The following is a 24,665-nucleotide window of genomic DNA, read 5'->3' as shown; positions in this document are numbered from 1 at the left end:
TTTTAATAGTGGAACTTTTTGTTAATTAATTACTAGCTAAATATTTGAGCCTAACCATTTAATTACTTTCTGTGTACATTACGATACAAAAATGAAGTGACTAAGGTATATTGCAAAGAAAAGGAAAATTCAAAATAAAGGAAAGAAAGGAAATTTAGTTCAAGAGCTAATTGGCGAACGTACACACTAAATTCAGCATGAGTTATTCTATTCAGAGTAACTATACTCACTTATGTGAAGGGTAGGAATTACGTGCCATAGCATAACACTGATTTAACTAGTTTGTTTCTAACGCTATTTATTTAAACTTTTACTGTTACATTGTTTATTCCAATGACAGTCGATAACTATGAATATACCGAGTGTTCAAAAAGTGACCCGGCCGTGTGCAAAGCAAGTCGCGTTGAACGTTTTTTTTCTGTCGTTTTAATTCAATCAGAATAGACAATCAGTAAAAGCCTACTCAGGAAGTATAGGTTCCATATGCATCACATTTTTAACACCTTCTATATACAGCAAAGGTACTGTATATATAACAAACGGCAAACGCAAAATCTCGTCCAACAGGTCCTACTTATTGGCTCTATGATTCTAAATGTATCGAGCTTTATTTGCGTTGTTGACGCTGAGCACTGTTTTCAATATGGCATTAATCCTACAATAGAATTTTGCTAGTTGAGTTGATCAAGAAGAACAGATACAAAAGTGAGCGATTTCACTGTTATGTTCTTTGCTATATACCGCTTTAATGTCACTGAGAGAGAGAGAGAGAGAGACGGGTTAGCCCTAACCTACATTTCTATACAAAATAATCATAGAGATTATTCGCCTTGGAGTAAGTCATATCAGATGCCGGCGTTATTTTACCGGCGGTAATATCAGAACGTCGGAATTTTTGGTCATAACTCGCGTCAGCGCTTTGAGGTACGTGCCCAATACTGCATCCTGGATGGCTCTTTCTGCATACTGCACGATTTGACGGGTGAGTTCGACGCTACGACCCTCGTTCAAATCTATGGGAGACTTCCGAGGCACCCGTCTTACCGACAGCTCAAATGGTCTGTCCAAGCCAGAGAACGCAGCGACGTTTTCAGCCACATGAAACAAACGCAATATACAGAGGAATCAACGATGAAGTTATCTACGGCCCGAGTCAATAACGAACTACTTCTGAGTTTACATAATGGGTTTTTGATAGATTTAGGCTGCATGTACAGTATGTTAATTTTTTTTTCTGAAAACAATAATTACAGCTTCGAAATAAGGTAGCAGTCTGTATAAAAATTAAACTTTGGTCGCATTCGTTTTGTCTGAGTAGCACTTCAATAGTTAAGCACCAGGTTTAGACGTACTTTAATGATTTGGATTGATCAGGGCGGAAAAATAGATTATATAACAGCAAGGAATCACCAGTCGCCACTTACATTAAACTAAGGTCGTTAATGTCTTGTTTTTACGAGTTATGCAACGTACGTATATGTTCAGTCATTGAATTTCAGTATTTTTTTGACTAAATATTGTATATGCAATACTTAGCATGCTATAGGTAAAAGCTTAAAAACTTCACGAGCTTTACGAAGGACAGAGACGCGCCTATTATGTAACTTGTTTAAAAATGCCGAATTTTGAAGCTGCCCTTTTCAGATTAATGATCACTACTTACAGTTGAATTATGAATGTCTTAATGTAGGGAGGTCTGTTTGGAAATGATTGTGCTTCAAAGCCCGCCGTCCCGACCTCAACCTTCACATGAACATCCATCCAATCTGTTCGTGGGTTCAAGCTGTGTCCTTTAGCATTAACTTCGTAACTAGCAATGATCGTTGAGAGATCCAACGTACAAACCAGCTGATCCAGAAAACGAAACATGTTTTAAGGAAGACATTATGTTATCCGAGTAGTACACATAAGCTTTAGATTTGCACGCCTAGAAACTGCAAGAAGCAAAGAGGTTAAAAATTGAGTACTCGTTTATATAGTGCCCCTTAAACAACAGAAAGGTCTTGCTACAGCTAGGCAGCTTTGAGGTATCATGTATATCTACCGTAATATTTCCATGGATCCATCGGGTGGGCTGACAGTCGCCTTTTCGCCTAATTCGTGTCAATCCTCTTATTGTGCCTTTCTGAAATTTAGCCTTAAATGCGCGATTGGTAAACCAATTTGAGTTTACCTGAAAATATTATAGTACGTATGTAGAGTACTTTCTTCGTTGCTTCATCATAACAGCCACTAAAGGTGTTTTCTATCAACGGAGATATTTCATTTACAAGCTCTGCACTTCTTCTGTTTTAATTTCGATTCGAAAAATGACAGATATATCTACCGGGAAACGACTCTTTTTGATTCAGGCACGCGTGTAAGCGTTCTGCCCATTACGCGTTGCTTCTACTATGGCATTTGTGTAGATATCCAGCAACCGATATCTACACCTGATTCCACTGTGCTGGTCTATGGAAACAAAACGACATTTTCAATTCATTAATTATTTTGCCCCTAAAAGGGTGCTGCTCAGAACAGTGCAATGGTACGTAGACAGTAATTAAGATGTGTACATATATTTGATGAAACATATAGACTGGTTATAACCGCAGTGTATCGCATCGACCACAGACATAATTGGTGTCTCAATGATTGCCCCAACCGTGGATCAGTAATTAGTTGATTGTATATTCTAAGAAAAACATACGTAATACCTAGAATTCGGTCAGCAATGATACTTACGGTAACGTTAAAGTCTGGAACTGGAAGGGCCTCGAGCCGGTACGGTTCAGCTTCCCCATTGACCAGCCGCAGCATGTAATCCATAAACTCATTTGATTGCCGAGCAGTATCAACTGAACCTGAAATTAAACCTATGCATAAGATATATATATACACTTGTAGATTAATAATAAATCAATGTGTTTATAATTTGTTTGCACTTTTCTTTTAATACATATGTATGCCTCATTTAGTTGGCGTATTTTCTGTCTAAACAGATACACAGTGCAAAAGGCTAAGGTTGATTAGAAAAACATCCAGTGACCTAAACCCATTACATACTGCTACCCCATCCTAGGTGGAGGGGCTGATCTTTATGGGGAATTTTGCTGTGTCTGTCACAAATCAAGTTTCCGCTACAAATTTGCCTTGATCAATATGCCGCTTTTTGGCTATCAACTGTAAATCTTATGTTTCATCTTTTCAAAAACTGATATTCTTTTATATGTATATGTTATGGAAGACTAGGTGCATCGTTGACCGATCCTTTTATACTTCGACCGTGTTCGAATAGCTGCCGTTTATCGCTTGAATTTTTGACTGTAACACCGTCAACCGTCACAACAGCGATGCTAATCCACGCACTGGCCTTTCGCAGCGTGGTACGCTAATGATATCGTGGCCATCCTGCAATGCCATTCGACTGACCTGACAACTTCGTACGGTATGAACCAGGTCGTCATTCGTTGACCAACATGTTATCGGCCAGCACATATGTGTGTGTGTATATATATATACAGCTCTCCTATTAAATAACCCTCAAAGCATGCTTAATAATTAGGTTGGAGTTGAGGATCCATACGAAGTAGATTTTTCGTTCTGTTTTTTTTTGTCTTTCTAACGCATTTCCTCACCTAATATGAGGGACAACTTTTTCTAATGTGAATCGGTAACCAATGCTGCTATTGGCAACAGATGCTTCGCCTTCTGCGTCCGGAGCTACGTTGGTATTATATTATCTTCAGCACGAAACAAATATATTCACTCTAAAAATCGGATCTGAGATTCGCGTGTTCCGTAGTGGAAAACGTACACCTTACTGCGGCATCGCTGAAGGCGCAATTTTAATACTGTTGTCTTTGTTAATTTTATTGCTACTTTTCTTAGAGTCGCAATATTTTGTTGTATGAATAAAATATGTCTTGTCCGCCCAGAAAGCTGTACGTCTCATCGGTCTCTTTGCGAAACGATTCATTGAACCGACGGTATGTTTTAGAGTGGCACTGGATGTACAGGACCAGGCAAAGCATTACTCAGATAAATACCCCTGACTACTATGTTAAAAAAAATTGCAATTCCTTGGCACACTTTATAGTAAATAGTGTCATTTCACGGATATTGCTTATCCATCTGTGGCTTAAGGATAGCGAACGTCGAAGTTTGCCAAGGAGACATTGTCATAATTGAAGCTAGCATAGTTGACAAGTCAACTAGAGCGATTTAGGAACTTCACTTTTGCTCGATGGTTCGAAGCGTTTTGTTGCGTAAAGCATTGACGCGTCACTATCGGAAATCACCCCCCGCTATCTGTAGGGAGTGCCAAACGCAAGACTCGAAACAGTCTTGACCATTTGTAAGCAAGACCATGAAACTGAAGAGGCCAGGTAGGCCTTCACTACGAAGGTGTGAAAAGACCATTGCGATTTTCGCGAAATAATGAAGCTTGCGAATTGAACTGAGGTCTTGCACCGAGTGTAAAATTCGCCCTTCAATCAGTGAGCTAACGTGGAAGGAGATTTAGATATAGCGTTCACTATTCTGTCCCAGTGGCTCTCGATATTTCAGATGTAAGATTTTGCTAAAACAGGAAACTGTTAATCGACAATGGTACCTTCTTTTGCACTATTTACTATGGGAATTGTGGTTAATTTATATGGAGCGGGGTGACTGAATTAAAACAACGGCCTTTGCGATTATTGAGAACATCAAAATGTATATTTTCTGAGAAGATTATGGAAGAGATCACTTACCTAACCCGAAAAGGACTAGAATATAAAAACCTATCATCATTCGATGAAATCTGGTTTTCACCTCACAGCACCTTCACCGCGGAGGATGTCCGATTATCGCGGCCACGGTGCAGTCCCAGCTTAAGCCTGAATAAACGCAACGAATTAGTTTCACAGACAAGCGTATCGTTTTAGGTATAGAGACCCACTGCCTGAATAAGTGGCTAGCTTGGTTAGATGGGAGTTAATGTAATTTTTTTCCAAACATATGTAAACGTAACTCGGGCCAAGTACCAAGATAGCAGTGGGAGGTAGCGGTATAGTGGAATAAACGTACTTGTATGTCAATGGCTTCAATCAGTTTCATTTCGGGTGGCACGGTCGCATTCCGAATGGCTTGATCGTCCTGCGTGCATTGGCACGAAGAGCCGGTGCATGATGAGAGCTAAGAGTATCATCAAGCAGCAGACTTCGTAAGCGCTGTTAGTTCATGACTGCATGTATAGATAAAATACTACAGTACGCGACTATTGCTTTGTTGTTAGTCGAAGCAACGATCCGTTACTCGTTCGAACGTCTTCGAGAGGATTGCCGTTAACTGTAGCAGGGTTACCGTTTTACTATCAGCATGATATCTATCCTATATCTTTTTTTTATCTTTTGTCCTTGGGGCACATAATCGTCGTAAAATGTTTCGCCCGTCGAGGTGACAGCTTGATTAAGAAAATTGAAATGCGGTAGTGTTTGCTTCTCTATCGTGTTGTGGTTTTATATGACCAATGACACAGATTTTTCTTGTGTAGAAAGAAGAACTGTAATCGAACGAACGGTAGTCGAAGCTGCCCAGAAAGAGACGAGTCAGCATGTTAACAATATGTACATACGATACGACTAATCGGCCAGATCATCATCTGGAACTTTTTGGCCAATCCCACTTTCAATTTTTGTAGTCGATCATTGTGTTGGGTAGCTCGACTGCGATTGAAAGGTCTGACTAACACTGCTTTGTTTATTTATGTGATTGCGGTAATATCTGAATAATTGTGAGTCTGCTTTATATGAAATAAGCGTGAGTCAACAGCGTGAAGGCTCTACGACTTACTACAATTTAACAGTTATACAAAAAATATATATAGAAATATATAAACAATACTACGACTGCTGTAATTATCATCGTCGGATTAAGACAACGCGGTATACGCTAGCAGTGTCCGAATTGTTTCGCTGCAAAAATACCCATTTGACCATAGTGTAGACCTTTATTCAGGCCAAGGAGTTATGATTATATTACGATTGTATAGTCTATAACATCTCATAGTTGACCCTAACGATCCTGTTGTTGCTCATTGAAATTATCAAAACTCCATCTCCTTTGCAGACGTCATATTTTTGATACATAGAATGAACAACAATAGTAAGATGGCCGATTAAATGAAACCATAGCCGACCGTAGTGCTCGCATTTCATAGGATAAGTAATCACAGAGCAGTTCAACTTAGCTAACAATTTCTGCTCTGCAGTTACATTAATGCTTCTCAGAGTAATGATCGATATGCTTTAGGCATCGATTTGGCGATTGATATTTACCTAACTCGGCAATCTTTTCGGCTGAAGCACACCACTTATTAACTCTACTATAGATCTTTCAATGCTTTAAGCACAAGGAATAAGTGTTTTCAAATAATCTGTTATGCCATGCTCACGTGTATATATATGCAGACTGACTGCTCGTGAAGCACACCTGTTTTGGCAAAAAAAAAAAAGCAAAGTTTCTGTTATTCGGAGGTGGAATTTCATGCCATTCTGATGCAATCTCGAGCTTTTCGGTGAAATTAAGTTTGTATATTGGCGATATATTTGTGAACGTTCTCAAATGGAACAACGGGCGTAAATTAGGAAATGCTCTGCGAATGTCACAAAATATCTTCGGAAGTTAGAAATTGCGTGAAGGTAAAGTAAGCTCAATTACTCCGAAAACGCGCAGGAGTTTATAGAGGACAATCCTCATCCAGGAAGACCTGGGACAACAATCACCGACGTCAACCTGCGAAGGGTAAAACAACTAGTACTTGCAATGACGAATTACCATGAAAAATAAATCTTGATTGGCCTAAGTGAGACCATTTCGAGCGACCTTTTAGGCATGAGAAGGCTTATGGCAAGGTTTGTACCGAAACAGCTGAATGTGCATATACGTATGTCTATATTGATTTTGGCCTACTATTAAAGGTATACGATAACTCTGGTGGGCGTTTCTAAACCGCAAGGAACCTTTGACATATTCACTTACATTCAATACAACAAGTTTCATATTCTAGATCTGATGGATTAATGTACGGTACATACAACGGATACTTCTCACACAAGTAAATATATAATTCGTTTTAATGTTCGACAATATAGCGACACATTGATGTCTACGTGGTACATTTATCCAGATAGACACTTACCGCTGCGAACATCTATTTGCTGCCAGTCCCCACACTAATATGCAGTAAGAGAGGGCCGGACAGGAACTTCGTCGCAATCTCTTCAAAAATAGGAATGATCCACTTATCACGTGCCAGGTGAGTAGGGGTACAGGGGCGCCTCCACGAGACGTCTATCGTTGTCCTAATAGCTGCAGTTAATTGGCACGTCTGCATACACGAGCGGGCAAATGGAACGTCGATGAATGGGTTTTCGAAGTGTCTCTAATAAGGATCCTTCGTGTCATTGCCAAAAAAAAATAGTGGCCTATTTTGGATCCTAAAATGCGACTGGTACGTGAACAGTATCTACGGATAGAATGCTCATTTGCAGTAATGTTGGTACAGCTGCCGCTAAATGCATATAATAGTAAGTTAATCGGATACCTCTTGTATATGTCAAGCACAAAGCTCAGCGTTTTAGGCTGAAGGATGTGTGTGCAAGTCAATAAGCTTACGTTCAGTGAATGAACTGGCCAGGCCGGTGCATGCTGTTTACGTGGAGATCAGGAGTTACGTGCTGTTTACAAAAGGTAAGTTTATAGATTTATCAACCGTTTCGGAGTTATTATTTGGTAGCTAGTTTAGTTAACTCTACCGGAATAGCAATATTCTAAGCCGTTATACTGGCGGGATAGCTCTCCCGTTGTCCTCATAGTCAGTCCATAAGTAACTGATCTAATTTCTCTATAAAAGGTAAGCCCTATTGTAAGGTCGAGCAATGGTTCCATGACCCATTGTGAATGCGTTAGAACGTAGCTTCAAAGGGCTAGGTAACGGAAAGAAGATCACAATTTTATTTTCGCTTGAGGTCTAAAAATATTTTGATTTTTTGATTGATTTGAGATAAGGTAGCTAGTCTGTCAAAGACAATAATTACTTGAATATGTAATTTTATATATACTGTAATAATTATACTCATTGTACACGTGGCATATACTCCAACGTTGTCGACAACTGTCCATTTCACTGGATTTGAATTGAAGCCGCTAACTAGACGTGCCCGGGTCGCATAACTATATCCGTTTGAAGGTCACCAATGAAAAATAGATCCTCATGTGAACTAACTCGTAAATACGCTAACAACCACCTATTTCATGATCACTGAAGATAACAATATTAATGTCCATCCATTGGCAAGAAAAGAATAAATGAAAAGATACTCCATATGGCAAGTTGCCTCCTATGTTTTTCGAAGAGGTAAAGGAATGTTCCATGAAGGTTTTATCTATCAAAGATCTGTTGAGTGTACGACTCACGCGACAGTAGTATGTGGACTTTAGGGACTCAAAGTGGCTACTGCTCGGTATAGTGACGAATGAATGGCGCTCGCTGACAGATACTGCCCTATCGATGGTTGCTAGCAATCAGAACACTTGTCATTTATCACTGACTATTGCTGTCGCTTTGTTGAAATAAATGCTCGTAGTCCGTGCCTGTATAGTCTATCGAAGCGAACGTCTCTTGCTCAGATAGGATGATCCATCTGGTTAGGAATCTGCATTTGCCTCCCTTTCCAGCCGACAGTTCGAGGGCAGTTTCGGCTAGATGGCTATACAGTATTTGCGACCGTAGGATGAACAGCAATATTTATTACAATAGGAAAAAAAAGTTCGTAGCAGTATGACATCCAATGGTCTTAACACATGTCCGCTTAACGTAGGCGTATAGGTAGGTGGTCACAGACCTGTTGCTGACAGAAGCTATAGATCCGGCGAAACAAAGGAAGTTAACGATTGACCCTGAGATAACTACTTTGTGCAAGGTGACAACTGAAGAGCATAAGCGTCGCAGCAGTCCCGCCATAGATATGAAGATGCAGGAGTATTGTTCTAGCTGAAATGTACATCAGTATATGCTTAAATTCTTTTATAGCGTTGAATGAAACGGCGTGTTTCAATGGGGCACTTTACGATTCTTCACAATAGAGATCTCTGGCCCACAATCTCTAGACGACGATGTGATTTTCGGTCCACCTTGACCGTTTCTGACGGTGCCTTTTAAAAAGGAGCTGCATCTGAAAGTTGGTTAATTGGGCATTAAACAACTAGTACCGAACAGGAGAATTTTATAATTAATGAAGATGGGCGTATTCTCACTAAATAGGATAACATATATATATAGAGCTTTTATGCAGAATACATACAGAATTTCTATTAAGAAAATAACTTTAAAATAAAATATGTAGCTCAATAGGTGATACCTATGTCACTATCTTCATTACTTGGCCTTTCCTAAAATCAATCATTATGGAAGAGTTTAATATAGTTAATGCGGAAGGTACCAGTCAAGGCCGTCATATTCACTTTGTAACTCAAACTGTTTCCAGTCATAAATCGAAAGCTCGTCTCAAATGAGTCTCGTTATTTAGCTATCACAAACCAGATGTTTATTCCATGAAATTTCGCTCCTTGTTAAGGTTTTGACATAAACGTCTTCGAAACTTTATTTAGTGTAGTTTTCGACCTCGGCTAGGATTTTTCTGTTGCTTTACAGCTTTCTTATATTACTCGTGCTACTAAACATGATTTACTCCCTGAAGGCAATTAATCAAATATCGAACACAAATCTATGTAAGAGATATGGCTTCACATGCAATCTGATCGAAAGTCCGATCAACGATCTGACGGGTAGTCTGACAGCTTAATCTATCGCTGGTTGATGACATCGCAATGTCATGCATAGCTACTTTTGTGGATTTTAAATAGTGATAGTTTAATTTTTTAGACAAAAGGATTATCTTCGTTCTTCAAAAAGGACGTGTAACTGTTAAAATGCGTACGAAGCTCACCTGTTCCAACAAGGAAGAACTCCAAACCCAGCTTAGCAATATCTACTCAATTACTATCGAAGTTTTACGGTGCAGTGTTGAGGTTAATTATCTGATTTAAACTATCAGCTGCATTTGGTTTTAAACGCAGCTGAACTAAATGAATCGTTCAAGTTATTCCAAGGCGCTTTGCATACCTACAGTAAACAAGCAAGCTTCGTTTCATGTAAATAGCAGGTTTATTAGCGAAAAGTTTCCTTCTGTCTACGATATGCCTTTCTAACTCAGTGAGCGCCAATTTCATATTGCTTGAGGTTATTTTCAAAAATTTAAATCGATAATTCAGGTTTATTATACTTTAGTTTTATTTAATTTGATTTTATATACATTCGCCGTCATTTATCTAACATTCTAAATCAAGTGGATTATATCACTATGTATATAATGCAAATATCCTTATTCAGAAACGAGTAAAACGGGCGCCTAATTATAGAACAGACCAAAGATATTGAACATTTAGCGATTACAACAAAACTACTTACTAATATTTAAGTAAAAAATGAGTCTTTGCCCGGTACCGCTGTTAGGCATTCCATCAGAGGGCAAAACGTTCTGTGCATTGCCTAACTAATAGTAGAGGGATATTAGAACAGAATATTAGTTTAAAATGGCACCGTCTCTATTTTCCTATCGTCTACCAAATCGTACAGCAAACAAAAGTAAAAGCTTTATCTTAGATTGAGTTTCGTCTAAAATTCGTCACATGTCTAGGCTCTCTGGATATTGTTTATTATGTGTCTCCGAGCTAAAAAAATTATTTTTGATTTTAATTGTTTTCAGCATCGACCTTTTTTAAAGATGGTGTGTCATATTTTTTTGGTCAATTTTTAGGCTTTGCCATTTAGCTAATGAATTTCTATAAGCACCATACGTAATGCTTTGTGTTATGTGTACATCTCCGATATGGTAACTTCTGGTTTATTTCGCTGATCCAAATTCAATCCGCCATACACATTTGTACCTTACAATTTGTGTCAATAAAGAAAGTTACCTATTTCATATTTCAGGCAACAACAATACTGGAAATGGCAATTCTGAGTGAACAAACACATACTTCATACCTACACGACGGTGAGTGTTGACCTGCTATATATAGACGTTTATTTTATTGCTTGTGGTAGGCTCCAGAAGGTGTACAAAAGCCTTCGAATCCAAGCCCATATCTATTCTCTATTGACCAATTCAGAAACTGAGCACTGAAGGAACAAGTCAGGCGCCGTTTAGGCGTCGCAAATTCAATCTTTCTTCAACTTAAATTTAAAGTAAATATATAAGTTTAAAAAATAACAGAGCTTTGTCTGTATTTTCTATAAATCATTCATTCTATAATAGGATAACAGACGTCTTACGTATTAACGTAGTGTGGTCATTACTCCTGTCACGTACACGGTTAGATCCGCTCGCATTGATGAGGTACAATCGTATCAGACGCGAGACAGCGGAATACTAAACACACGAAGATCATCTCTAGAAAACCCACCAATAGTATCATTGAGAGGTAGAATATCGCTACGGCGAAAACGGGACTTCTGCAAACAAAACAATCGGTTCTGGCTGTTACTAACGTGTTTTTCGTAAACTTTAGAAATTTCATTTAAGTTATTGGGCTCTTCCTGCCTCGAGCGATTTCATACGTGCATGAGGCACCGATATACCATTTATTAGAGTTTCACTTTATTTAAAAAAAAAAAAAAAAACATGGTGGCTATTACTTAGGGAAATAATCAATGATATAGAAACTGCTGTCTCAGTTGAAGCGAAGTGAGAATAACGTATGGAGGGAAATCTTATACTTTGTCCAATATCTGTTCATAGACGTCAGTTATTCGACCAGTTGGGGCTAGGCTCAAACTCTTTAATCTAATAGGTCTTCCCTTTATGCCATCATGGATTGGAAATCCTTGCGTGCATATATTTGTACAGAAGCCTTTTAATTGCAACTTTGCAACTTATTGTTGTTAAAAAGCTCATGCTTTCGTATTCTCATTACCTAAATTTTAATTTTAGGTAATTTAGGTGTAAGAAAAAACAGTGGATCTAATCCAAGCTACTAAAGCTAACGTAAGATATAACCATTTGTCCTCATTATGTGTATGGCATATTTGTTGTACATATGCCAGGCCTATGACTAACACTGTTCGATTGACAAGATAGTGAAATGAAGAAGGACAAATATGCATTGTATGTTTGTAGATTGGTGGGCGTTCCCTCGTAGAGGCAACTGTTCTGATTTAGTGTGCTAGCTACCAAAATGCCCCTGGTGTTCCTTCCTGAAGATCGATATATTGGTGGTGCTTTCTTTTTTTTTGTTGGAATGCTTCTAGAAGGCAGTGAAGCGGCGTAGCAATAGTCTACGACCAAAGCGTATGAAACATTTTCTTTTTAGCAGGAATTGGTCAACACAGTGTACATCACAAGAGGCAGTGTCAGTACTGGGGCAACACTGTGATCCCATTCTAATATCGTACGATTGTATAATACTGCTGACGCTGCTTTTGCCCCTTGGTCCCACGTCAATGATAGCACACTAGTACAGCAAATTCGACGTAGTTCTGAACAATAATAATACTACTATGTGGGAGATACATGTCCGCAGAGTTCTCTAAATCTAGGCGAGATTACATGGAATGATGCAGAAACGTTACGATGCTAATATACTACTATTTTATATACTATACTATTATATTACTATGCTTTTATACTATAAGATACTACTATTTTAAATAAAAATTTATCTCAGGAAAAATATTCGTACTTAACAAAAGGACAACTAAGGATGACACATTCGACATTTAGCTAAGAGGAAACACAAAATGAACTATGCGTCAAAATGATTTAAGGAGTATAACGTCGTAGTAGGACGGTTTGGCATGGGTCAACTAAAAGGATATTTATTAAAATTACTTTCATATCCACTGTGTCACCGACATTACGCCTACATTTGTATATAGGCATACAACTCATGTATGGATTTCTCTTGCCTTCATCTGTTTCTATATTATTGTACTACTCAATAGTTATTTTTCCTATATAAAAAATAACGTTGTTCCGTTATGAATTTTTCGCTGAACCTCTAGCTATATTTGTTTTCAGCCTAGAGCTAGTCAAAAACAATTCAGCATCCAGTTAAAATAATCATCATCATCCCGGCGAAAATACTGTTATTACATTATAAATATTCGAGTTCGGCGTGGATTAAACATCGCAAACTTCGACTTATCAATCAAACGAGTCCAGAGAAACAATGGTAGACAGAATCTACAAATTAAAATGTGTCGTACATATCTGGCCTCTACATGTTGAAGTCTCTAAATATCCAATTGGTGATTGCAATTTGGAAGCTCTAACACATTAAGCACTTATTCAAAGTAGGAACAATGCATGCTTCCTATCTATACGAATGCGGCTGGTCTTCTAATTATAGAAAAATCAAGCTTTCTGTATTGTAAAGCTAAAAGTCCGAGCTTTTTAACGATATCCCAGCGAGGATTTTGTAAAAAAAATATGGGCTCAGAGGCAAAACGTGACTTGAGAACTTTGGGAGGACCTACTAAACGCAAGAAGTCCTTAAGGCAGCTAGTTTTGATTATGCAGAATCGTGCCGTCCGACGGATGTACACAAAGTAATGATTGTCATTATGCGAACGTATTGTTGTAGTTAGAATGACTTTTTATTCGTATAGTATAATTACAAAGTTTACCCATGTATATTTAGTTTATTGAGTCTTTTCTGTAAGCTGTAAGAATATTTTCTGTAAGCTGCAATTTGTTTATTCTGCAGTTACTCTCAACAATCTTAAGTAGAGTTAGTGTTAATAAAGTTTGTTTACACGTTCCACTGCAACATTTCGTATTGGTTCTCCGACTCTGACGCATTCACGCAGACGTTTAAGTAGTAGCTAAAAAAGTATTAGGATATTGAAAATATAAACATTTCACTTATTCACCGATTGCAACAGTTAGGCCTATCATATGGTACTATATAGCGTATGCTATACGAAGATCTCGATTTCAGACCTTTTTAAGTTTGATTAAGCTAGGAGCTCAAGCTTACAAAATATACAGAGTGAACGGAAGAATAGTTGCGGCGTAGTCCCAGCTGAGTATGAGCGAAAAAAAAAAAAAAAAAAAAAACGATCTTTCCAGTGGGTTCCCACTTGGGCCAATGAACGAAAAAAAAAAACGGCCGCATATAGATATGCAAGTATCCTCACTACATTCACGAACGACCACTTTAAGTAATTGTACGATGGGAAATTAGGAGGTGCCAGGATACGTGATTCTTCTCTTACTTGACTGTAATGATCATTGTTGTAAAGAAATGTTAAATAATTTTATGTCGCCGAATTTCGACGATAATTTATCGATTATATGTGAATCTAGCGAGGTTGTGTGATTAGACGCTATCGGCAATCGTCACGGTTTTTCGTGTAAAAAATCGTAGCGATTACTCTCGAACGTAAAAAAAAACCGTGTTTTTTTAGAAGGAAGCGCGTGAGTGACCTGATATTTATAACAAAACTACAAGTACTGTTTTGATACCACGTTTATTCGATAAATTGGTATTATCTGTCGCAATTATAGATTCTCATGATGCTATGCATGAACGGAGCTGATCTTTCAGAGGTAAAAGGAGATTTATTTAGTTATAGATTGAGCAATGTTCGAACTCAAACTTATGTTGGTTACTGATTTATAATAGAAGAATTGCTTTGGCTCGAACTAAGCGTCAAATGTTAAACTTAGGTTACTATGTACATGCAACCACGCATTTTGCTTTTGCGTTAACCCGTCACTAGGCTTTTTTCTACTCAGGTAAGACAACCACCTCTAAAGACATTAGTATGAATGTTAAAAGGTCCAGTTATATTCTCCGGGTAGGACTACTTACCTATGGGGATCGTGGTTGACAGTTAGTTATTTCTATGTACTCTACGAGCATTATTATTTTATTATATGTAGATATTACTATTGACTTTTAAAGAGAAACCCCTAAAAAAGGATTGTATTTTTTTGCTTTTTGTGTTGTGTTATTTGGTGGATAAACACTATGGATCAAAGGCAAGGCATAGCGATGTTGGGGTTCAGACGTAAAACCATTTTGATTATGTACTATATTGTAACCTATGGTCTATTACGGTGAAGCCACACAACAGATATGACCTATGCAGAAATTGGTGAAGAAAAAACTACTTTAGATAATTATTTATTCAAACCTTTTATCTATTTCTTTATTACGTGTGCCTAGCGAGTTAGAATAATGTTTTTGATGGGCTTAATGTAGACGTTCCTTTTCAGGTTAGCGCGCATCAGTCCGTAGCGTAGAATCAATCATCATTTTGACGGGGGCGTAAAACAACCACACATATGGAAAAAAGGCGCTTTTACCATATGATACCGAATCAGCTACCATCTCGAAAATCAGGGCTACAAAGAAACCGGTTACCATTTTCAACGCGAGACTTGATCATCCTTACAGGTAAAATTGTTTGCCCAACATGGCCCAAAAAGACAGGTGTAATAGCGAAATCTTCCATTACCAATTTAGAATTTTATGTCTCGCAGAACACTTTAGGAACTACCATCTGAAACTAATCTTCTAGACGATCCGATAAATCCAAGATACTAGGTATGGAAGATACTGAAGGAATTTCTTCGAACGCTCGTGCATTTAACAGTAAATGAAGCATATATTCAATAAAAGGCAGTAGTTTTTGTCAAATATATATTGTATCGATGCAAGGTCAAGAAAGCCCGCTGGAAACTTCTCTTTGTTGATTCTGTACCTTTTTTCCTATTGGCAATGCGAAGCGAAGCTCATACCTGGATATCACTGTTGGCTTGAGGCACAGGTACGTATACGAAAGTGAACCACATAATGACGCCCTTTAAAAGATAGAATACATATAATCTAATCATAGTCAATATCGTATCGGTATTATTATCGATATCATCGGCACAATTACTGTAAACCATTGTCCTATTCTATGAGCCCCTGAAGCCGATCGCCAACTAAGCCAGACTACTAAAAGCAGAAATATGAGCAACACCATAAATCAAACGTATTAAGTTAAGCCATACTTCAGTTAATGACACGAGAAGCTGTCTAAAACTAGGCTGAGCGTTATATATATATATATATATATATATATATATATAATATTTTAATTTACTGCAACCGACACGTTGGTTGATAACGAAGACATACGTCCACATATATCACAGCTACCAGACTTAAATTTGTTACCACATGAAATACTAACAAACATGAGTATATAGTCACTGATAATGCAGAAAGAAGGCTCTGTAATTTTTAATCGCCATTTTGTGAAATTCGATTGTCCGACGCGATCTAGCCAGAATGCGGTAGCCGTATTAACCGAGGAGTTCCTTCAGAAAGAAACAGAAAGGATGCCATCTGAGTCTACGTATCAGTGCGAATTGGGCGACCGGTTGGTGCCGAGCGATGCGGACAATGAACCTCCTCTTGATAAAGAAGATGCATAAACTGCAAGCATCATGTTCGCCCTTTTATCACAAAAAAGGTTGGAATTTTAGGTCTACTAATTCAGCATTTTTCCAGCTTTTAATCATTATTTCATTAACATCGAACGCAGAATGAATTATTGCTGCACGATACATAACGCAACATTACAGACATTTACCAGCTTATATTGCGCTACATATATATCCATGCCACATTGCATATATTTTTATATGTAAAAGAGAATCGGGCCAAAGTTTAACTAACTCTATCGTTGAAGACAATGAGTGTCTCGTGAAAAAACTATTCGTCAAAGATTTCTATTCCGCGGCCTAGATAGAATTACTATAATTCCTAAATCTTCAAAAAAATGTCAATTGATCATATATATATATATATTGTTTTTCGTACAAAAAAACGAATCGTTTAATAAAGCTAGAGGGATGCTTCTTTTTTCTCATAGAAGGGCCGATCGAATCATTTACTACCGAATCAAATGGGTCAGAGCTTATCATTTGTCCACGATCTTTCTACATGAAGTCTTGCTGCGTAAAGTGAACGCATTTGAATTAATTATGTACTGGTACATGCTTAAATTATATTTCTCGAGAAGCGTGAAGTAATGGTAACAATGTGTGCGCTGATCGCACTAAGGTCTGTGTCACCATTGCCAGAGTCTAATACAGTCCAATGTAGATTCTGATCGATAATCATGACCAACTGCAGTGATAACATTGCTTTGTTAACAAAATCTTTGTAATCTAGAAAACATTTTTTAGGATGACCAAATGTGGTTATGGGGAACTAAGATAGCAGCTTAACAAATGCCTTAGTTTTATTTGAAGTACATACATAGATACGGATTAGTTGTGTCGTTTTGTGCATCTATTTTTTTCATTTTTTCTATAGGATTAGCATCGATAGCGTTTTGTTTTGTATATATTCGAAATGCAATTGCTTATATAGCTCAACCTCGCGATGGCCCCATGCATAGTCATGTACTACGACAAAAAATAATGATTTATAAGACGTAACTTGCTTCCATTTGAAAATATAACTCTACAACAGATGAGTTTTTTTTTATCGGTCATGAAATACGAGGGAAAATACTGAATTGCGCTAAAGTTCTGATCTGTGTGCACTTCAAAAATTGTGAAAGCTCGATAGCAATAAGATCTTTAGTTAATGCTTCCAAACTAGATAATACGCAATGGCCAATATAGCCCCTGGCCCATATAATCCCATGCGTATATTCGCAGCCACATGTGTACGCAAGGTGCGTCAAAAAAAAAAACATATATATAATAACATACACCAAAATTATATGAATGAACACTTCCACGTAAAAAAAAATGTACAAACTAAAATGGGGTGATACATTTAATATGCATTTGATTGAACGATAAACTGGTAGAATACAAGCTGTTCGAATATATATGTTGAATATATATATGGTATATGTATATATACTATATATATTGAATAAAATTTGAGTTCTTACCACCTCGTAGGTATCAGATATACACGGTCTAAACCGGAGGTAATAGGTGGTCTTTGGCAGCCGCAGTGAGCGCGGACGATACCTCAGTCGTAAGCACCCGTATGATGTCCTCAGTCGTATGCTTTTGAACTTCATTTGCGAATTCGTTACGCCTGCTCTGATTAAGATCGGGGTCCGGCAGTACTTCCGTACGCAAATTGAGCCTTGAAATGGAGCCGAAATGAAGAACATAAACGGCGAATCATCCGTACGCACGTTAACAGCAGCAGCAGCAATAGTTTTTGAAGAAAAACAGAAGCTCACTGTTTTACATGTTTTTGTTTACGATGTCGATTACACCTAACTAGATATGAATATGTATATATACGCAATATTAAAATAACTGTGCAATAACAGCCGTAGTACATCAAGTTAATAACTTTTTTGTATGAGACTCTCCCTTCGGCTTATTGGTTATTATTTACTGGCAGATTAAGTAAGGAATTAAAAATCGCTTACGTGTCAATGACATTAATTTTAATGTATGGCGGCCTATTGGGGAATGATTGCGCCACAAATTTCGCTGTCCCTTGTTCAATTCTCACGAAGACGTCCATCTGACTTCGACGTCCGCCGAAGGTGTTGCCTTTGGCTATGACGCCATAAGCAGCGAATACATTCGATAGATCTAGCGTACACTCAAACTAGAGGGATTAAAGGGTAAGACATCGTTCAAAGAAAGCACGGACAGTTGATGCAGCCTTAAAATGTTTATTAAATTAGTACTGCTACGACTATTTTTACTTCAACTCAAGACCGTAGAAAAATTTCATATCCCAGGCTGAATAATGCTTGGTGCCCCTGGTGCACCAGTTGACCCCACACCTACGACGGAAATGTTCATCTGGCATAATAATTGGCTATCAAATTCTTTGTTTTGGCTAGACAGATACAACATCGGGATGAAGCAAAATCCCCCATTTTATCGGTGCTATATTGTTTTCACTTAAGTTTACAATGTATCTACCTGGAATTTAAACGTAAAAGTATCCTTTTACATATTTCTACAAATTTTGAAGCTACATGTAGTAGGGAATGTATTTAGTGTATATACACGACTTGCAAACAGCCTAAGATTATCGCGATTATTATCTTAACCGGTTCGCTTATCTTCACAAACTTGTCTATTTCATCAGCTTCGTGTCTATGACAACAACAGCAGATGCAGTCTAACACCAACGCCGAGGTCACGCGGATCACCTTCGTTCAATGAGAACAGCATTTCAATGTCAGCTCAATAATACTGACATGCTATGCCAGATGCGAGCGCTGTTCGTGTCGTCTTTGTCGATGCTGACCTTCCCATAAGCCACAGTATCGTTCGTATTCTTTATAGTTCTCCAGGTTTCTGATGACTGTTTACTGAACTCATAGATCTACGCGAGTATAATTATACTGATTAGATAGGCATATTTTAATCGAATCGACATACAGTGCAGAACGAACGAAAGAACTGCAAGTTTAAATTTAAACTTAAGTACTTGAACATTAGTTTCAATATGTGGTTTCGGCTTGCATACCGTAATATTCCCGTGCGACCAGCGGGTAGGTGCACAATGTCCTCTTCGTTTTAAATCCGTTAGGCCCTTGACCTTACCATAGTTAAAAACCGCTTTAAACTTACGGTTAGTAATGCTAGTCGATGCAATCTGAAAAGTGAGAGTCAGGATGAACGGGAACCGCTATTAATTTCCTCGACACTCAACTAAATTCTATGTACTATACTTCTTCAAAATATCTAACACTCAACTTAAGTAACGCGCGAAATTTAGTAGCAAGATTTAACAAAAATATTCAATTACGCCGCTGAAAATAATTCGTGCCAGAAAATGGGAGTTTACAATTCCCGTTCGTCCACACGTTCGCTTCTTTCTCTGATCGACCTAAAGTGAAGTCAGATATTGAAAAATTTTTGCATGCTTTTTTTTGACATAACGTAAATATGCTTAGCAGAGACAGAAACAGGATCAGCTAATCCACTCAAGGCCTTAATCCGAACAGCGTGATTATAGTCCCGTGCCGTATTGCAGCTAGTTATTGGTCAAACATACGATTGGTAAGCGTGTTTAGAAAAAAAAAAACTCCAATTGTCACCTACACTAATATTAAAGTCCGGAATAGAAACACCTTCTAGTATAAACGGATCACTAACGTTCCGCAGGGACCGCATCAGTTCATCGAAGTATTCGTCGGCCTGTTGTACTGTACTAGCTAAGCCTGAAATACAATGATCGACGCTAGTTTATTAACGATGGGATGATTTGTCTTGATACGTATTTAATATGTTTATATTGCACTACACGTAGGGCTAAACGTTTTACGTCTGACACTGAAGATATTGTACTAATTCGAATGAGGTTAGATTTGAATTTAAGATCTACACGGTTGATCTAAATCTGGGTGTTTTTAGTTACGATCTGTATTTCCAAAACTGTCCCTCTCTAATCAACAAACTTCTGAGAAGTGTCATTTCTGACAGTAATGCTTATTCAATATAAGCATCAGTGACAGCAATTGTAACTTCAGTCCTGGACCTAAACTACTAATAAGCCATTGTCAAAATACGTTTTCTGTTACCTCCGTGAATAATTTTGAATGGTAATTATGCATCAGGCGGTATCAATTGGTAGATACACACTCGTTAATACGTCATAAGCGCAAAAACATCCAGCGTAATTCAGTATGAAGCCGATAGACCAAACGTTTCAAAATTAGTTCAAAAAACGCAACACACGAATCGTAGCGCCTTATCTGTATGACTCAATTGGCAATCGATGTTATTCTATTTAAGACGACGTTTAACTTCCATATAAAACCCATTTGTTACAAGGGTGGCTTTTAAAGTCATTTTAATTAATTTTCGACATTTTCGAATCTAGGTCCTATTGATAATTTTCCGGTTTGCCTCGCAAAAGTCTTCTAGGGATTTTTAGAAGCCCAATAAATTTAGCGAGGACGTAGACAGTCGATTTGAGGAAAAAAGGGAGCTTTCAATCTTAACAGGTGCTCATCTAATGTGATACAATTAAATGATAGGTGAAACTTCAAAGACAACTTCATGTTATAATGAAATCATTGTTTTGCTCTATAAAGAGCGGGCCTTCTGCTACTACCAACGATAGCAGATGAACGCATGCCCACAATGACGGATAACGCGTTAGGTTTGTCCGAGTTCGAATCCTTCATCCCGTATATGGGCACACCGAACAGGCCGATTCCAGGAACCTAATGCAATGCGTTTGTGGGAAACAAATTCAATATGGCAATGTGATCATGGCCATAAAAGTTCCACTTAATTAACACATTACACTTGCTAAGCAGCCTATAATCTGATATTTAGGTTTTATTTTTTTATTTACAATAGGAAGCTACTGGGATAATTTTAGTTAATACTTCAGTCTTTTGCATGACACTAACATATAGCTGGTCATTTTCACTATCTGTTCACAGTATGAACTGTGTTTACTGTTACAGCTATCTTGCGGGTAACATTTTAATATAAGATTTTCCAAATTCCTTAGCATTTCTTAGAATTGAAAGGACAGAAAGTGGAATGTTTTGGATTCTGCCTTTTTCTGAACTACTAGAAATGCCATACTTCCAACCTGCGGAGGAATGTAATAAAGAGAAAAACAATATAACAGATAATGCTTTAGATATAGTTTACACATCGTTACTAAATACTGGCGCACCAACCAAAGCGCCACTACTACAATTGATTTTTCGTGTTCTTTTACCGATCAAATCGTTATGGTAGCATCGCAAACAATCGCCGATTCATCTTCATTGCAATACCGTTAATTGAAAGATGCGCGCTCAAGACAAAACACTGGCAATATCTTAACTGGATTAATTTTTGCAACTTTTCCACACAGAAAACAATTTTTTGTTATTGAAAAAAGATGGCCGCTTTCGTACGATTTTGCTTAAAAAGCGTCTTGTTCTATTAGCTCGTCTTCGTTTACAGGTGTAGACCCACTGCATAAAAACCGTTGTAGTATAAGCACTACTGTCTATTTCCTAAGAACTCCTAACACTTACCCAGGCCAACGATAACAACAATACAGAGCGTTTTTGTCACTGCACTTTTCATGGCTTCCATTCCATGCAGTCGCGAAACCTGAGTCATAACCCTCAATAAATTCTCTCTCAGACAGAAAAAGAGAGTCACAGTTTCCAATTTTCCACTTCGAAAACGAAGGAGCTAGATAGCGAAACTCTTCATCTAGATAAACAATTGAATAAACACAAACGCTGGCACTGCAACGTGCCGACAATGGTCCCTTTTTGAGAACTGAGATAATGTTCAATCTTGAGCTGATGCGCGCTGATATCCTCCACTGTCTGAAGAAATAAATGCTTACACTTCTGAGATGAGCACCTGTTCAAACTCTCCACGAAACAATACGATTACTCTATTTGTATGAGCTGTCGTTGTGGAAAGGGGCACGGAAAGACAGCTGACGATTGAGGTATTTTCACACGCGGGTAAAGCAGTAAATAACGTGCTCGGCTTATTTCACTATCGGTGATAGTTAACTCACTCTGCTGATATAGAGACACGGCGCTGATGTCTGGCCATATATCTCTGGCAAATTAAATGGGAAATATGCCTTCACATGCTCGGAATAATAAATGTATTATTATATCCATGTGTTATTACTATCGTTATATCTGTCTGATACCGGTGACGCAAGAAATCTAACGATCTAGGAAATGCTTACTTGTCCAAGTATCTAGCCATGTCTAGAGTGATTTACTGAGAATAACCATCTAGATGTAACCCAGTTCGGGCAGGCAAAACTTACAGCTAAGCTATGCATTGATTATGAACAAGCCAACACCCCGTGTTGACTAGCGGAGATCGGGCTAATCTGTTTAACTGCCGTCTTCGTACCTGAGTTTTCTTGGTATGTGTGGATGGCGGATGAAAAACAGGGAGCAGGATACGATAAAGTAAATATTTAATTAAGATCCTGATAGAAATGTTTTAGTGGGAGGCCAGCAGGCACGTTCGATAAGAGATACGCCCAGTAACGTCTGCAATCTAAAGATGATCCTCAAAGATTCAGCAAGAGTCTAGGTGAGCGATACGATCAGCCCTGACTGTTTTGGCAGTCTACAAACGTGGCTCGGGAGGCCGATAGAGGAGATAATCGTTTGAGGCACTATGCCTATGTGAAAGGTTCGAATCAATAACTGTACCACATACATACCGGCATTTAGATAAGCTTGTCTTATTATGGCCATCGAATGTTCAACTTATATTGTTGAATTTAGCTGAGAAGGCATTATGCAAATTATCAGTGACATAGTCACGCATGCAGGTGACAAAATAATTATCTTGACTATTGGTTTGAAATAAACCGCACTCACTGTATCTTAAATAACGCGCTCCGATTTTTCCCTACCTTTGCAGAACAGAAGTCCTCCTATATCCTGAAATTGTCGCACAATCAAGATACTGATATTTTGCCGTAGTCACACCCCGTCGCAATGCATGTGGAACCTCTTTGGAAAATCTGCATGACTTATTAGCAGCCCGATAAATTGGTAGTCGGACATTGGAATCATAGCCTTGCTTATCCTAGGAAGCTTCATTAGCTGGTATAAGCTAAAACTAGAGTTAATGTTTGTCCTTGAAAATATTGAAAACACAAACGAAAAGACGATACGGATCTAACTTAACGATAATGCATCTTACTGCCTGCGTCAGCGCTACTTCTGCCTGGGGCTCTTATATACGCAGAGCACCAATAATGACATTTACTACAAAACTGGAAATCAACTTCACCGATGTACTGCCGCAGCGGGCTCAGCTGATAAAAATGCTACGTGGCCTATAGTAGAAATCACTCGACAAGACGTTGTCTGATTGGGCTGTATCATCGTTAACCGGATACGTGATCTCGAATACGTCGTGAATTTTCATTTATATGGCATACTATTCGATCGCTTTTGGCTTGTCTCGATTTTTCTCTGCCGTTCAAACGCTTTATGATTCCGGCGACTATGTCAGCGGCACTAGCGATAATACTGACATCACTAGCAAACTGAAATACAATAACAGAGAAAAAAACAAGAGCTGAATAAAACACGATATCCCAACAAATAGGGGCTTATTACACTAAGAAAATGCGCTGGCGTAGACGACGATGAATACGGTTGTGCTTGATAGCTGCACGATGTGTATGTCCTGCGAACGTAAGATATCTGTGACCGATTATAAAATAAACCTTTTGTACTATCATTTTAATTTAATTCGCTGCAATTTAATTCGCGGCGCCTCAACGATTTATGGATAGACTGCATAATTTTCTCAGACGCTAAAAATTAGAATTTGGTTTGTAAAGTAGACACGACTAAAAAGTTGTTTACTGTTTCCTTTGGGATACAGATATGTGGAACGAATGTCCTAGGAATCTTTGGCCTGATACTAAACACAACAATAATTGATGTTTCTAATTTTATCGATGCCGGCACGAGACTACGTGGAAGGCGGAGCTATCGCGGGCAACAACTGATGCTGTAATGGACGAGAAACAGTTAAGATTTAAAGAAGGTACAGGGCTCTATGGACAACTCAACATTCAAAAGACCTTCTGAGCATTCAACTGGGAATCGAATGCAA

The 24,665-nt window shown here is 38.2% G+C and overlaps 2 protein-coding genes and 1 long non-coding RNA gene across 27 annotated transcripts; 1 reads left to right on the top strand and 2 right to left on the bottom strand.

Annotated features, from left to right (window-relative positions):
* Positions 1–272: 272 nt before the first annotated feature.
* LOC111271169 (salivary anticoagulant protein P23) lies at positions 273–8,620 on the bottom strand. Of its 13 annotated transcripts, none has more exons than XM_022851781.2 (10): positions 8,440–8,620; positions 8,099–8,196; positions 7,639–7,700; positions 7,163–7,351; positions 5,050–5,157; positions 4,734–4,859; positions 2,725–2,843; positions 2,045–2,173; positions 1,664–1,848; positions 273–1,060 (listed from the first exon to the last, which is right to left on the bottom strand). In XM_022851781.2, the coding sequence occupies exons 6-10, from the start codon at positions 4,771–4,773 to the stop codon at positions 859–861; spliced, it is 675 nt and encodes a 224-aa protein (XP_022707516.1). In that variant the 5' UTR covers positions 4,774–4,859; positions 5,050–5,157; positions 7,163–7,351; positions 7,639–7,700; positions 8,099–8,196; positions 8,440–8,620; the 3' UTR covers positions 273–858. The 13 variants fall into 13 exon arrangements, with proteins under 13 accessions (XP_022707516.1, XP_022707515.1, XP_022707517.1 ...); XM_022851780.1 differs by lacking the exon at positions 8,440–8,620 and adding an exon at positions 6,416–6,453 and having other exon boundaries at positions 8,099–8,410; XM_022851782.2 differs by lacking the exon at positions 8,099–8,196.
* Positions 8,621–10,291: 1,671 nt separating this feature from the next.
* LOC111271167 (salivary anticoagulant protein P23) lies at positions 10,292–23,573 on the bottom strand. Of its 3 annotated transcripts, none has more exons than XM_086972811.1 (6): positions 23,446–23,573; positions 20,133–20,251; positions 19,555–19,683; positions 18,494–18,678; positions 17,996–18,198; positions 10,292–11,539 (listed from the first exon to the last, which is right to left on the bottom strand). In XM_086972811.1, exons 2-5 carry the CDS (start codon positions 20,202–20,204, stop codon positions 18,024–18,026), a joined length of 561 nt encoding a protein of 186 aa, XP_086828937.1. In that variant the 5' UTR covers positions 20,205–20,251; positions 23,446–23,573; the 3' UTR covers positions 10,292–11,539; positions 17,996–18,023. The 3 variants fall into 3 exon arrangements, with proteins under 3 accessions (XP_086828937.1, XP_022707509.1, XP_022707510.1); XM_022851774.2 differs by lacking the exon at positions 23,446–23,573 and adding an exon at positions 22,076–22,680; XM_022851775.2 differs by lacking the exons at positions 10,292–11,539; positions 23,446–23,573 and adding exons at positions 15,483–15,896; positions 22,076–22,689.
* On the top strand, positions 11,018–24,295 carry LOC111271172 (uncharacterized). Of its 11 annotated transcripts, none has more exons than XR_015315218.1 (5): positions 15,378–15,489; positions 15,822–15,862; positions 16,371–16,555; positions 23,029–23,219; positions 23,459–24,295. It is a non-coding gene; the product is annotated as an uncharacterized LOC111271172 (long non-coding RNA). The 11 variants fall into 11 exon arrangements; XR_015315217.1 differs by having other exon boundaries at positions 23,454–24,295; XR_002686734.2 differs by lacking the exons at positions 23,029–23,219; positions 23,459–24,295 and adding an exon at positions 11,018–11,081 and having other exon boundaries at positions 15,309–15,489; positions 15,827–15,862; positions 16,371–16,959.
* Positions 24,296–24,665: the final 370 nt, after the last annotated feature.

Source organism: Varroa jacobsoni, unplaced genomic scaffold, assembly GCF_002532875.2.
Source record: "Varroa jacobsoni isolate VJ856 unplaced genomic scaffold, vjacob_1.0 contig00411, whole genome shotgun sequence".
NCBI classification, from domain to species: Eukaryota; Metazoa; Arthropoda; class Arachnida; order Mesostigmata; family Varroidae; genus Varroa; species Varroa jacobsoni.
This window is presented reverse-complemented; position numbering and strand designations above follow the sequence as displayed.